Genomic DNA, 14,017 nt, shown 5'->3' with positions numbered 1-14,017 from the left:
ACTGTCTTCCAGCTCAGGGAGCTGGCTACACAGAGAACAACTGGTTTTACAATTAGCCACTGAGGCAAAGAGGCATTAAGGCCTTTTCCACATCCATTGTAAATGTCTTGCTCCCTGAATCCACTACAAGTTGGAGATTCTCCTTAGCTTCCTTTTCCTGCAAAAACATATACCAAAAAGGTTGTATTGTCTTTTCTGGCAGGAGCTGGATTAAGTTCTAGTTGGGCTTTAGCCCTTGTAATTTTCCCCCTGCATAAAACTCAGAACATCCTCGTGCTCCTCCTCAGTATCTTGCCTCTTCTTGCAGACGTCAAAAGCTCTCTTTTTTCTCATGAGTTCAAGCCAAACTCCTCAGTTAAGGACAGGCCAGTCTTCTTCTCTGCCAGCTTGTCTTTCGGCATATGGGGACTCTCCCTCGCACATGGGGGAATCTTCTGGTACCTTCTCACAGAAGAAAACCATGAAGCCCATATGCCAACCAAACCTTGCCACAGAAAATTAATATACACAGCTACAAGCTTACAAGCAAGAGGGCACAAAGACACCCACAGAGCACAATCAAGACCAAAGGCCAGGCCTAATGACAGGCTTAATGAGATGGCAGAGTGCAGCTGGGGCATCAAACACCATGGAAGGGGCAGTCGCTCACGCCTGTCACAGCTCCAAAGCCCAGCCCAGCCTGTCAGAGATGGCAGCAAATGGGGCCCTCTCCTCACAACGCACCCGCAAACCACACGAGTGCCATGGGATGACCTCACTGACCACACTCCACCTCTCCTACACTTTGGCCACGTCCTCTGCCCGCCCTGACACGCGCTAGGACGAGCCAGGATGCTGGTGGCTGTCCTGCTCACCTGGGCACACACCGCCTCATATTCAGCCACTGTCGACCAACATCCCCAGGACCTTTACCACCTGGCAGCTTTCCAGCCACTTTTCCACAAGCCTGTAGCGTTCACGGGGCTGTGGTGACCCAAGCGCAGGACCCGACTCTTGGCCTGGTTCAACCTCATGCAATTGCTCCCAGCCCACGGCTCCAGCCTGTCCAGGGCCTTCTGTAGAGCCTTCATAGCGCCAAGTGGGTCAACACGCCTGCCTAACTTGGTGTCATGTGCAAACGTACTGAGAGTGCACTCAATCTCCTTGTCCAGATGAAGGAGAAAGACATTAAACAGAACTGGCCCCAGTACTGAGCCCTGGGGAAACGCACTTGTGAATGGCCACCAAATGGATTTACCTCCAGTACCACAACTCTTGGGCTTCAGCCGTCCAGACACTTTTTCAGTCTTCAAAGACTACAGTCGTCCAAGACGTGAGCAGCCACTTTCTCTGGGACAAACAGTGTCAGCTTGTCGTCTACACCAGAACACTCTCTATGTAGCAGGAGTAATCTCCTTCACTAATAAAACCTTGAAACATCAACCCTGCACTCCCAGCTCATAAGCAAGACACACACCAAGACACCCAGAGAGCACAACGAGCGTGGAAGGAAAGGCTTAGCGAGATGGAAGCAAGAAGGGCAGGGATCCTCCGCCATGGAAGAGGCAATTCCTCAGGCCCAGCACAGCTCCAAAGCCCAGACCAGTCTGCCAGGGCTGTGAGGAAAAGGGACCCCCTCCACACAATGCAACCACAAACCACACGAGTGCCATGGGATGACCTCACTGACGACACCCCACCTCTCCTACGCTTTGGCCGCATCCTCTGCCTGCCCTGAAATGCGCTTTCAACACCAAGCCTTCGGCCTCTAATGCTCACACTTCAAAGCTGCCGCCACGGACAAGTGGACACGTCCTCAAGACAAGGACAAGAAATTGGAGCATTGCGCAAGGAAAACACACCCTCCTCATTCCTGGCCAGGCTGCGACATCCAACAGCTGCTGGCTGCAAAATGCCGTCATGTGCAAAGGCTGTCCCGCCCAGCCAGGACCAGCATAAAAGCCGGCCCAGCGCCTCTCTCCCTCACACACTTCTCCTGACGCCTTCTCCTCCCTCCGCGCTCAACAAGGTGAGCCTCAGCCCCCTTCCCCTCCTTCTCCTGCCCCGCCTGGCCCCTCTCTTCCAGCACGCTCTGCCCCCAGCCTCAGCAGCCCTCACGCCTCCCCACCGCCACGCTCCCCACAGCCCCACACCAGCCTCCCCACTCCCTCGCCCTCCTGCAACACCGCTCCTCGCACCCCCACGCCCCTGCGCTTGCTCAACAGCCTCTCGTCCCTTCCAGGGCCCCTCTGCACCACACACATGGCCTGCTACGACGCCTACCGCTCCTGCGGACCCACCCCGCTGGCCAACAGCTGCAACGAGCCCTGTGCCCTGCAGTGCCAGGACTCCCGCGTCGTCATCCAGCCTCCCGCCGTGCTGGTCACCCTGCCAGGACCCATCCTCACCTCCCACCCCCAGAGCACCGCCGTCGGATCCTCCTCATCGGCTGCCGTGGGCAACGAACTTGGTGCCCAGGGAGTTGCCATCAACTCCGGCGCCTTCGGCTACGGCTACGGCTTCAGAGGCCTGGGCGGCTTCGGAGGCCTGGGTGGCTTCGGAGGCCTGGGCTCCTGCGGCGGCAGAAGGGGCGGCTACATCTGCTAAGGGCTGTCACCACCACCCCTGACGCACACCACCTACCGCATCGAAGCTGCGGCATGGATTGTGGACTCACCTCTGGACCCTTCTTGGCACGGGGACCTGCTGTCCATGGCTCCTCCTCTAAAGGAGCCAGGAAGATCTTGGTGCTCTGGCAACATCTAGGTCACAGAAGCAACCTCAGCTGATGGTCGCCCTACGTGCAGCTTATACTTGTCACCTTCTACTTGGCGCTCCTGCCTTTGCACTCTTTTTTTTCCTCAATAAAGTTCTCTTGCATCCCAGCCTGACACGTCTCACTTTACTTTCTTCTCTCAAGGCTCTTCCAACCTCACCCAGCACAAAGCCAGGGCTCAGGAAGCAAACCGGATAGGGGGGGAAAAGGGCCACAAGACCTCTCCCAGGAAATATGGCACCACCTAGACCACCAAGAACACAGACCAGTATTCCGGAGCTCTTCCACAATATGACACAAGCCCATCACTGGATCAAAGAAAGACTTGGACACCAGAACACTCTCCTCAACATGCCTCTGATGAGACCTCCCAAGGCCAGCACACACTTGACTATCTTTCTTCCCCAGCGTGACTCCCCAGCTCTACCACAAGCACAATCACAGAATCATTAAGTATTTAGACTTTCCTCATGGGTGCACGGGTCCTGCCAAGGCTGTGGTCCAACACAGGCTTCCTACAGGGTCACGCCTCCTGTGGGTGCACCCACCTGCTCCAGCGTCAGGTCCTCCACGGGCTGCAGGTGCTTATCTCCTCCACTGTGGACATTTCCTCCACTGTGAACCTCCACGGGCTGCAGGGGGACAACCTGCTTCAGCCCAGTTCTTCACCACAGGCTGCAGGGCAATCTCTGCTCCACAACCTACAGCACCTCCTGCTCCTCCTTCTTCACTCACCTTGCTGTCTCTAGAGATTTGTCTCCCACCTTTATTCCCTCCTCTCTTCCAGTTACTATTCTGAAGTAGTTTTTGCCCCTTCATAAACATGTTTCCACAGAGGTGCTACCACCATTGCTCGCTGGCTCAGCTTTAGCCAGCAGTGGCTCTGCCTTGGAGCTGGCTGGCTAGTCTTGTAGAATCACGGAACTGGTTGGCTTACGAAAGAATTTTCAGATCACCAAGTCCTGCTGTTAACCTAACAATACCAAGTCTACCACACACCCGTGTCGTCAAGCACCACATCTACACAGTTTTACACACCTCCAGAGATGGTGACTCCACCACTGCCCTGGGCAGCCTGTTCCAATGCCCCAAAACCCTTTAGGGGAAGGCATTTTCCCTAATAGCCGCACTAAACCTCCCCTGGGCCAACTTCAAGCCGCTTTCTCCAGTTCCGTCACTTCCGACAAGAGACCAACACCCTCCGCTCTACGACCTCCTTTCAGGTAGTTGCACAGAGCAAGAAGGTCTCCCCTCAGCCTCCTGTTCTCCAAACTGAATCTCCCAAGGCCCTCTGCTGCTCCCCATCCCACTTGTGCTACAGACCCTTCACCAGATTCATTGCCCTTTTCTGAACTCGCTCCAGCACCTCAAGGTCTTTCTTGTCATCAAGGGCCCAAAACTGAACCCCGCATTCTAGCTGCAGCCTCAGCAGCACCACATACAGGGGGATGGTCACTGCCCTGCTCCTGCTGGCCACACTACTGATGACACAGGCCAGAATGCTGGTGGCCTTCCTGGCCACCTGGGCACACGCTGGCTCATGTTCTGCCAGCAGCTCACCAGTAGCCCAGGTCCTTTTCCAACAGGTAGCTTTACAGCCTCTCTTTCACCAAGCTTCTAGTGTTCCACAGGCTGGTACTGATGCAAGTGCAGAACACAAAACTTGGCCTTGTTGAACCTCATACAACTGTCATTTTTGCTCGATCTAGGCTGTCCACATCCTTCTCTAGAGCATTCTTACTGTCCAGCAGATCAACATTCCTGCCCAACTTGATGTCATCTGCAAACTTACTGAGGGGGCACTCCACGCCCTTGTCCAGATCATGGAGAAAGATCTTAAACAGAACTGGCCTCAGTACTGAGCCCTGGGGAACACCTCTTGTGAGTGCCCACCAACTGGATTTAACTCCAGTCACCGCAACTCTTTGCGCCCACCCATCCAGCCAGTGTTTTAGCCAGCGAAGGCTATGCCCGTCTAAGCCATGAGCAGCCACTTTCTCCAGGAGAAATGATGTCAAAGACTTTACCAAAATCTTACTCCACAGCATCCACAGCCTTGCCCTCATCCACTAAAGCAGGTCACCTTGTCATAGCAGGAGATCAGGTTGCTCGAGCAGGACCTGCCTTTCATAAACCCACGCTGACTACGTCTGATGACCTGCTGGTCCTGTACCTGCCATATGATGGCACTCGGGTTGATCTGTTCCATGACCTTACCAAGCAACAAGGTCAGACTGACACATCTGTAATTCCCCGCTTCCTCTTTTGGACCCTTCTCCTAGATAGGTGTCATATTTGCTAACTTCCAGTCAGTGAGCACCTCCTCGGCGAGTCAGGTCTGCTGATACATGATGGAAAGTGGCTTGGGGAGCACCTCCGCCAGCTCTCTCACAACTCCTGGGGAAAACCTATCTAGCCCCATACACCTGGGTGTATCAAAGTGGTGTAGCAGCTCACCAACCATTTCCCCTTCGATTCCTGGGGCTTCGTTCTATGCCCCATCACTGTCTTCCAGCTCAGGGAGCTGGCTACACAGAGAACAACTGGTTTTACAATTAGCCACTGAGGCAAAGAAGGCATTAAGGCCTTTTCCACATCCATTGTAAATGTCTTGCTCCCTGAATCCACTACAAGTTGGAGATTCTCCTTAGCTTCCTTTTCCTGCAAAAACATATACCAAAAAGGTTGTATTGTCTTTTCTGGCAGGAGCTGGATTAAGTTCTAGTTGGGCTTTAGCCCTTGTAATTTTCCCCCTGCATAAAACTCAAAACATCCTCGTGCTCCTCCTCAGTATCTTGCCTCTTCTTGCAGACGTCAAAAGCTCTCTTTTTTCTCATGAGTTCAAGCCAAACTCCTCAGTTAAGGACAGGCCAGTCTTCCTCTCTGCCAGCTTGTCTTTCGGCATATGGGGACTCTCCCTCGCACATGGGGGAATCTTCTGGTACCTTCTCACAGAAGAAAACCATGAAGCCCATATGCCAACCAAACCTTGCCACAGAAAATTAATATACACAGCTACAAGCTTACAAGCAAGAGGGCACAAAGACACCCACAGAGCACAATCAAGACCAAAGGCCAGGCCTAATGACAGGCTTAATGAGATGGCAGAGTGCAGCTGGGGCATCAAACACCATGGAAGGGGCAGTCGCTCACGCCTGTCACAGCTCCAAAGCCCAGCCCAGCCTGTCAGAGATGGCAGCAAATGGGGCCCTCTCCTCACAACGCATCCGCAAACCACACGAGTGCCATGGGATGACCTCACTGACCACACTCCACCTCTCCTACACTTTGGCCACGTCCTCTGCCCACCCTGACACGCGCTAGGACGAGCCAGGATGCTGGTGGCTGTCCTGCTCACCTGGGCACACACCGCCTCATATTCAGCCACTGTCGACCAACATCCCCAGGTCCTTTACCACCTGGCAGCTTTCCAGCCACTCTTCCATAAACCTGTAGCGTTCACGGGGCTGTGGTGACCCAAGCACAGGACCCGACTCTTGGCCTGGTTCAACCTCATGCAATTGCTCCCAGCCCATGGCTCCAGCCTGTCCAGGGCCTTCTGTAGAGCCTTCACAGCGCCTAGTGGGTCAACACGCCTGCCTAACTTGGTGTCATGTGCAAACGTACTGAGAGTGCACTCAATCTCCTTGTCCAGATGAAGGAGAAAGACATTAAACAGAACTGGCCCCAGTACTGAGCCCTGGGGAAACGCACTTGTGAATGGCCACCAAATGGATTTACCTCCAGTACCACAACTCTTGGGCTTCAGCCGTCCAGATCCTTTTCAGTCTTCAAAGACTACAGTCGTCCAAGACGTGAGCAGCCACTTTCTCTGGGACAAACAGTGTCAGCTTGTCGTCTACACCAGAACACTCTCTATGTAGCAGGAGTAATCTCCTTCACTAATAAAACCTTGAAACATCAACCCTGCACACCCAGCTCATAAGCAAGACACACACCAAGACACCCAGAGAGCACAACGAGCGTGGAAGGAAAGGCTTAGTGAGATGGAAGCAAGAAGGGCAGGGATCCTCCGCCATGGAAGAGGCAATTCCTCATGCCCAGCACAGCTCCAAAGCCCAGACCAGTCTGCCAGGGCTGTGAGGAAAAGGGACCCCCTCCACACAATGCAACCGCAAACCACACGAGTGCCATGGGATGACCTCACTGACGACACCCCACCTCTCCTACGCTTTGGCCACATCCTCTGCCTGCCCTGAAATGCGCTTTCAACACCAAGTCTTCGGCCTCTAATGCTCACACTTCAAAGCTGCCGCCACGGACAAGTGGACACGTCCTCAAGACAAGGACAAGAAATTGGAGCATTGCGCAAGGAAAACACACCCTCCTCATTCCTGGCCAGGCTGCGACATCCAACAGCTGCTGGCTGCAAAATGCCGTCATGTGCAAAGGCTGTCCCGCCCAGCCAGGACCAGCATAAAAGCCGGCCCAGCGCCTCTCTCCCTCACACACTTCTCCTGACGCCTTCTCCTCCCTCCGCGCTCAACAAGGTGAGCCTCAGCCCCCTTCCCCTCCTTCTCCTGCCCCGCCTGGCCCCTCTCTTCCAGCACGCTCTGCCCCCAGCCTCAGCAGCCCTCACGCCTCCCCACAGCCCCACACCAGCCTCCCCACTCCCTCGCCCTCCTGCAACACCGCTCCTCGCACCCCCACGCCCCTGCACTTGCTCAACAGCCTCTCGTCCCTTCCAGGGCCCCTCCGCACCACACACATGGCCTGCTACGACGCCTACCGCCCCTGCGGACCCACCCCGCTGGCCAACAGCTGCAACGAGCCCTGTGCCCTGCAGTGCCAGGACTCCCGCGTCGTCATCCAGCCTCCCGCCGTGCTGGTCACCCTGCCAGGACCCATCCTCACCTCCCACCCCCAGAGCACCGCCGTCGGATCCTCCTCATCGGCTGCCGTGGGCAACGAACTTGGTGCCCAGGGAGTTGCCATCAACTCCGGCGCCTTCGGCTACGGCTACGGCTTCAGAGGCCTGGGCGGCTTCGGAGGCCTGGGTGGCTTCGGAGGCCTGGGCTCCTGCGGCGGCAGAAGGGGCGGCTACATCTGCTAAGGGCTGTCACCACCACCCCTGACGCACACCACCTACCGCATTGAAGCTGCGGCATGGATTGTGGAACTCACCTCTGGACCCTTCTTGGCACGGGGACCTGCCGTCCATGGCTCCTCCTCTAAAGGAGCCAGGAAGATCTTGGTGCTCTGGCAACATCTAGGTCACAGAAGCAACCTCAGCTGATGGTCGCCCTACGTGCAGCTTATACTTGTCACCTTCTACTTGGCGCTCCTGCCTTTGCACTCTTTTTTTTCCTCAATAAAGTTCTCTTGCATCCCAGCCTGACACGTCTCACTTTACTTTCTTCTCTCAAGGCTCTTCCAACCTCACCCAGCACAAAGCCAGGGCTCAGGAAGCAAACCGGATAGGGGGGGAAAGGGCCACAAGACCTCTCCCAGGAAATATGGCACCACCTAGACCACCAAGAACACAGACCAGTATTCCGCAGCTCTTCCACAATATGACACAAGCCCATCACTGGATCAAAGAAAGACTTGGACACCAGAACACTCTCCTCAACATGCCTCTGATGAGACCTCCCAAGGCCAGCACACACTTGACTACCTTTCTTCCCCAGCGTGACTCCCCAGCTCTACCACAAGCACAATCACAGAACCATTAAGTATTTAGACTTTCCTCATGGGTGCACGGGTCCTGCCAAGGCTGTGGTCCAACACAGGCTTCCTACAGGGTCACGCCTCCTGTGGGTGCACCCACCTGCTCCAGCGTCAGGTCCTCCACGGGCTGCAGGTGCTTATCTCCTCCACTGTGGACATTTCCTCCACTGTGAACCTCCACGGGCTGCAGGGGGACAACCTGCTTCAGCCCAGTTCTTCACCACAGGCTGCAGGGCAATCTCTGCTCCACAACCTGCAGCACCTCCTGCTCCTCCTTCTTCACTCACCTTGCTGTCTCTAGAGATTCGTCTCCCACCTTTATTCCCTCCTCTCTTCCAGTTACTATTCTGAAGTAGTTTTTGCCCCTTCATAAACATGTTTCCACAGAGGTGCTACCACCATTGCTCGCTGGCTCAGCTTTAGCCAGCAGTGGCTCTGCCTTGGAGCTGGCTGGCTAGTCTTGTAGAATCACGGAACTGGTTGGCTTACGAAAGAATTTTCAGATCACCAAGTCCTGCTGTTAACCTAACAATACCAAGTCTACCACACACCCGTGTCGTCAAGCACCACATCTACACAGTTTTACACACCTCCAGAGATGGTGACTCCACCACTGCCCTGGGCAGCCTGTTCCAATGCCCCAAAACCCTTTAGGGGAAGGCATTTTCCCTAATAGCCGCACTAAACCTCCCCTGGGCCAACTTCAAGCCGCTTTCTCCAGTTCTGTCACTTCCGACAAGAGACCAACACCCTCCGCTCTACGACCTCCTTTCAGGTAGTTGCACAGAGCAAGAAGGTCTCCCCTCAGCCTCCTGTTCTCCAAACTGAATCTCCCAAGGCCCTCTGCTGCTCCCCATCCCACTTGTGCTACAGATCCTTCACCAGATTCATTGCCCTTTTCTGAACTCGCTCCAGCACCTCAAGGTCTTTCTTGTCATCAAGGGCCCAAAACTGAACCCCGCATTCTAGCTGCAGCCTCAGCAGCACCACATACAGGGGGATGGTCACTGCCCTGCTCCTGCTGGCCACACTACTGATGACACAGGCCAGAATGCTGGTGGCCTTCCTGGCCACCTGGGCACACGCTGGCTCATGTTCTGCCAGCGGCTCACCAGTAGCCCAGGTCCTTTTCCAACAGGTAGCTTTACAGCCTCTCTTTCACCAAGCTTCTAGTGTTCCACGGGCTGGTACTGATGCAAGTGCAGAACACAAAACTTGGCCTTGTTGAACCTCATACAACTGTCATTTTTGCTCGATCTAGGCTGTCCACATCCTTCTCTAGAGCATTCTTACTGTCCAGCAGATCAACATTCCTGCCCAACTTGATGTCATCTGCAAACTTACTGAGGGGGCACTCCACGCCCTTGTCCAGATCATGGAGAAAGATCTTAAACAGAACTGGCCTCAGTACTGAGCCCTGGGGAACACCTCTTGTGAGTGCCCACCAACTGGATTTAACTCCAGTCACCGCAACTCTTTGCGCCCACCCATCCAGCCAGTGTTTTAGCCAGCGAAGGCTATGCCCGTCTAAGCCATGAGCAGCCACTTTCTCCAGGAGAAATGATGTCAAAGACTTTACCAAAATCTTACTCCACAGCATCCACAGCCTTGCCCTCATCCACTAAAGCAGGTCACCTTGTCATAGCAGGAGATCAGGTTGCTCGAGCAGGACCTGCCTTTCATAAACCCACGCTGACTACGTCTGATGACCTGCTGGTCCTGTACCTGCCATATGATGGCACTCGGGTTGATCTGTTCCATGACCTTACCAAGCAACAAGGTCAGACCGACACATCTGTAATTCCCCGCTTCCTCTTTTGGACCCTTCTCCTAGATAGGTGTCATATTTGCTAACTTCCAGTCAGTGAGCACCTCCTCGGCGAGTCAGGTCTGCTGATACATGATGGAAAGTGGCTTGGGGAGCACCTCCGCCAGCTCTCTCACAACTCCTGGGGAAAACCTATCTAGCCCCATACACCTGGGTGTATCAAAGTGGTGTAGCAGCTCACCAACCATTTCCCCTTCGATTCCTGGGGCTTCGTTCTATGCCCCATCACTGTCTTCCAGCTCAGGGAGCTGGCTACACAGAGAACAACTGGTTTTACAATTAGCCACTGAGGCAAAGAAGGCATTAAGGCCTTTTCCACATCCATTGTAAATGTCTTGCTCCCTGAATCCACTACAAGTTGGAGATTCTCCTCAGCTTCCTTCTCCTGCAAAAACATATACCAAAAAGGTTGTATTGTCTTTTCTGGCAGGAGCTGGATTAAGTTCTAGTTGGGCTTTAGCCCTTGTAATTTTCCCCCTGCATAAAACTCAAAACATCCTCGTGCTCCTCCTCAGTATCTTGCCTCTTCTTGCAGACGTCAAAAGCTCTCTTTTTTCTCATGAGTTCAAGCCAAACTCCTCAGTTAAGGACAGGCCAGTCTTCTTCCCTGCCAGCTTGTCTTTCAGCATATGGGGACTCTCCCTCGCACATGGGGGAATCTTCTGGTACCTTCCAACAGAAGAAAACCATGAAGCCCATATGCCAACCAAACCTTGCCACAGAAAATTAATATACACAGCTACAAGCTTACAAGCAAGAGGGCACAAAGACACCCACAGAGCACAATCAAGACCAAAGGCCAGGCCTAATGACAGGCTTAATGAGATGGCAGAGTGCAGCTGGGGCATCAAACACCATGGAAGGGGCAGTCGCTCACGCCTGTCACAGCTCCAAAGCCCAGCCCAGCCTGTCAGAGATGGCAGCAAATGGGGCCCTCTCCTCACAACGCACCCGCAAACCACACGAGTGCCATGGGATGACCTCAATGACCACACTCCACCTCTCCTACGCTTTGGCCACGTCCTCTGCCCGCCCTGACACGCGCTAGGACAAGCCAGGATGCTGGTGGCTGTCCTGCTCACCTGGGCACACACCGCCTCATATTCAGCCACTGTCGACCAACATCCCCAGGTCCTTTACCACCTGGCAGCTTTCCAGCCACTCTTCCATAAGCCTGTAGCGTTCACGGGGCTGTGGTGACCCAAGCGCAAGACCCGACACTTGGCCTGGTTCAACCTCATGCAATTGTTCCCAGCCCATGGCTCCAGCCTGTCCAGGGCCTTCTGTAGAGCCTTCATAGCGCCTAGTGGGTCAACACGCCTGCCTAACTTGGTGTCATGTGCAAACGTACTGAGAGTGCACTCAATCTCCTTGTCCAGATGAAGGAGAAAGACATTAAACAGAACTGGCCCCAGTACTGAGCCCTGGGGAAACGCACTTGTGAGTGGCCACCAAATGGATTTACCTCCAGTACCACAACTCTTGGGGTTCAGCCGTCCAGACACTTTTTCAGTCTTCAAAGACTACAGTCGTCCAAGACGTGAGCAGCCACTTTCTCTGGGACAAACAGTGTCAGCTTGTCGTCTACACCAGAACACTCTCTATGTAGCAGGAGTAATCTCCTTCACTAATAAAACCTTGAAACATCAACCCTGCACACCCAGCTCATAAGCAAGACACACACCAAGACACCCAGAGAGCACAACGAGCGTGGAAGGAAAGGCTTAGCGTGATGGAAGCAAGAAGGGCAGGGATCCTCCGCCATGGAAGAGGCAATTCCTCAGGCCCAGCACAGCTCCAAAGCCCAGACCAGTCTGCCAGGGCTGTGAGGAAAAGGGACCCCCTCCACACAATGCAACCGCAAACCACACGAGTGCCATGGGATGACCTCACTGACGACACCCCACCTCTCCTACGCTTTGGCCGCATCCTCTGCCTGCCCTGAAATGCGCTTTCAACACCAAGTCTTCGGCCTCTAATGCTCACACTTCAAAGCTGCCGCCACGGACAAGTGGACACGTCCTCAAGACAAGGACAAGAAATTGGAGCATTGCGCAAGGAAAACACACCCTCCTCATTCCTGGCCAGGCTGTGGCATCCAACAGCTGCTGGCTGCAAAATGCCGTCATGCGCAAAGGCTGTCCCGCCCAGCCAGGACCAGCATAAAAGCCGGCCCAGCGCCTCTCTCCCTCACACACTTCTCCTGACGCCTTCTCCTCCCTCCGCGCTCAACAAGGTGAGCCTCAGCCCCCTTCCCCTCCTTCTCCTGCCCCGCCTGGCCCCTCTCTTCCAGCACGCTCTGCCCCCAGCCTCAACAGCCCTCACGCCTCCCCACCGCCATGCTCCCCACAGCCCCACACCAGCCTCCCCGCTCCCTCGCCCTCCTGCAACACCGCTCCTCGCACCCCCACGCCCCTGCGCTTGCTCAACAGCCTCTCGTCCCTTCCAGGGCCCCTCCGCACCACACACATGGCCTGCTACGACGCCTACCGCCCCTGCGGACCCACCCCGCTGGCCAACAGCTGCAACGAGCCCTGTGCCCTGCAGTGCCAGGACTCCCGCGTCGTCATCCAGCCTCCCGCCGTGCTGGTCACCCTGCCAGGACCCATCCTCACCTCCCACCCCCAGAGCACCGCTGTCGGATCCTCCTCATCGGCTGCCGTGGGCAACGAACTTGGTGCCCAGGGAGTTGCCATCAACTCCGGCGCCTTCGGCTACGGCTATGGCTTCGGAGGCCTGGGTGGCTTCGGAGGCCTGGGCTCCTGCGGCGGCAGAAGGGGCGGCTACATCTGCTAAGGGCTGTCACCACCACCCCTGACGCACACCACCTACCCCATTGAAGCTGCGGCATGGATTGTGGACTCACCACTGGACCCTTCTTGGCACGGGGACCTGCTAGCCATGCCTCCTCCTCTCAAGACACCAAGCATGGAAGGAGGGAAGGCGCCAGCCTCAGCTGCCTGCAAACATTACCCTTGGACCTTCTCCTCTTCTCGCACATCTTTCTTTGAGCTTCAACTTGCTCTCTTCCACTTGGTACTCCAGCCTCTTCCTTTTTTTTCCCTCAATAAAGTTCTCTTGCATCCCAGTCTGAGATGTCTCCTCTTGCTTTCTTCTTCCATGGCTTGTCCAGTCTCACCTGGCACAAAGCCAGGGCTCAAGGAGCCATCATGGTGGGTGGAAAAGAGCTACAAGACGTCTATTAGGAAATACGTCATCAGGAACACCAGCCACATGCACCTGGTGGGCTGCCTGGCTGTCACACAAACCCTTCACTTGCCCAAGGAAAAGGCTTGGGCGCGCTCATGCACTTCTACCCTGGCCTCTCATCCAGTCTCCCCATGGCAGCACGTACTTGTCCAAATCACTTCCCCAGCACCACTCGCTGCCCATCATAGCAAACAGAATCATTGACTGCACAAGGAGCCTCTGGACATCATCTCGTTCAACCCAACCTGCTCAAGCATCAGCAGCTCAAGCGGGCTGTCCATGCAGTTTCCAAACAGATGTTCAGTATCTCCAAGGACAGAGACTCCAGTATCTCTCTGCGCAAGCGGTTCCACTTTTTGAGCATCCTCTCACTGAAAAAGTGTTGCCTTCTCCTCCAAGGAAATGGCACGGCTTCTCAACTCTCCCCATTCACCCTTGGCCTGGCCGTGGGCACCTATGACAAGAGTCTCATTCCCTTCTCCTTGTTCCCTTTCACTTGAGTATTTAGACACACTGACGACATCTCCTTGTGC

The 14,017-nt window shown here is 55.0% G+C and overlaps 3 protein-coding genes across 3 annotated transcripts; all 3 read left to right on the top strand.

Annotated features, from left to right (window-relative positions):
- The first annotated feature begins 2,241 nt into the window (after window positions 1-2,241).
- LOC135985051 (feather beta keratin-like) lies at window positions 2,242-2,586 on the top strand. Its single transcript, XM_065627968.1, has one exon. The coding sequence runs from the start codon at window positions 2,242-2,244 to the stop codon at window positions 2,584-2,586; it is 345 nt and encodes a 114-aa protein (XP_065484040.1).
- A 4,898-nt stretch (window positions 2,587-7,484) lies between these two features.
- Window positions 7,485-7,829, top strand: LOC135985050 (feather beta keratin-like). Its single transcript, XM_065627967.1, has one exon. The coding sequence runs from the start codon at window positions 7,485-7,487 to the stop codon at window positions 7,827-7,829; it is 345 nt and encodes a 114-aa protein (XP_065484039.1).
- Window positions 7,830-12,743: 4,914 nt separating this feature from the next.
- Window positions 12,744-13,070, top strand: LOC135984900 (feather beta keratin-like). Its single transcript, XM_065627670.1, has one exon. The coding sequence runs from the start codon at window positions 12,744-12,746 to the stop codon at window positions 13,068-13,070; it is 327 nt and encodes a 108-aa protein (XP_065483742.1).
- The last annotated feature ends 947 nt before the right edge of the window (window positions 13,071-14,017 follow it).

Source organism: Caloenas nicobarica, chromosome 2, assembly GCF_036013445.1.
Source record: "Caloenas nicobarica isolate bCalNic1 chromosome 2, bCalNic1.hap1, whole genome shotgun sequence".
Classification (NCBI taxonomy): domain Eukaryota; kingdom Metazoa; phylum Chordata; class Aves; order Columbiformes; family Columbidae; genus Caloenas; species Caloenas nicobarica.
The sequence above is the reverse complement of the archived record's forward strand: the minus strand, read 5'-3'. Positions and strand labels throughout refer to the sequence as shown.

Bases quoted from the DNA above. Each gene is read 5' to 3' on its own strand.
- LOC135985050 (XM_065627967.1), top strand. From the start codon at position 7,485: ATGGCCTGCTACGACGCCTACCGCCCCTGCGGACCCACCCCGCTGGCC.
- LOC135985051 (XM_065627968.1), top strand. From the start codon at position 2,242: ATGGCCTGCTACGACGCCTACCGCTCCTGCGGACCCACCCCGCTGGCC.
- LOC135984900 (XM_065627670.1), top strand. From the start codon at position 12,744: ATGGCCTGCTACGACGCCTACCGCCCCTGCGGACCCACCCCGCTGGCC.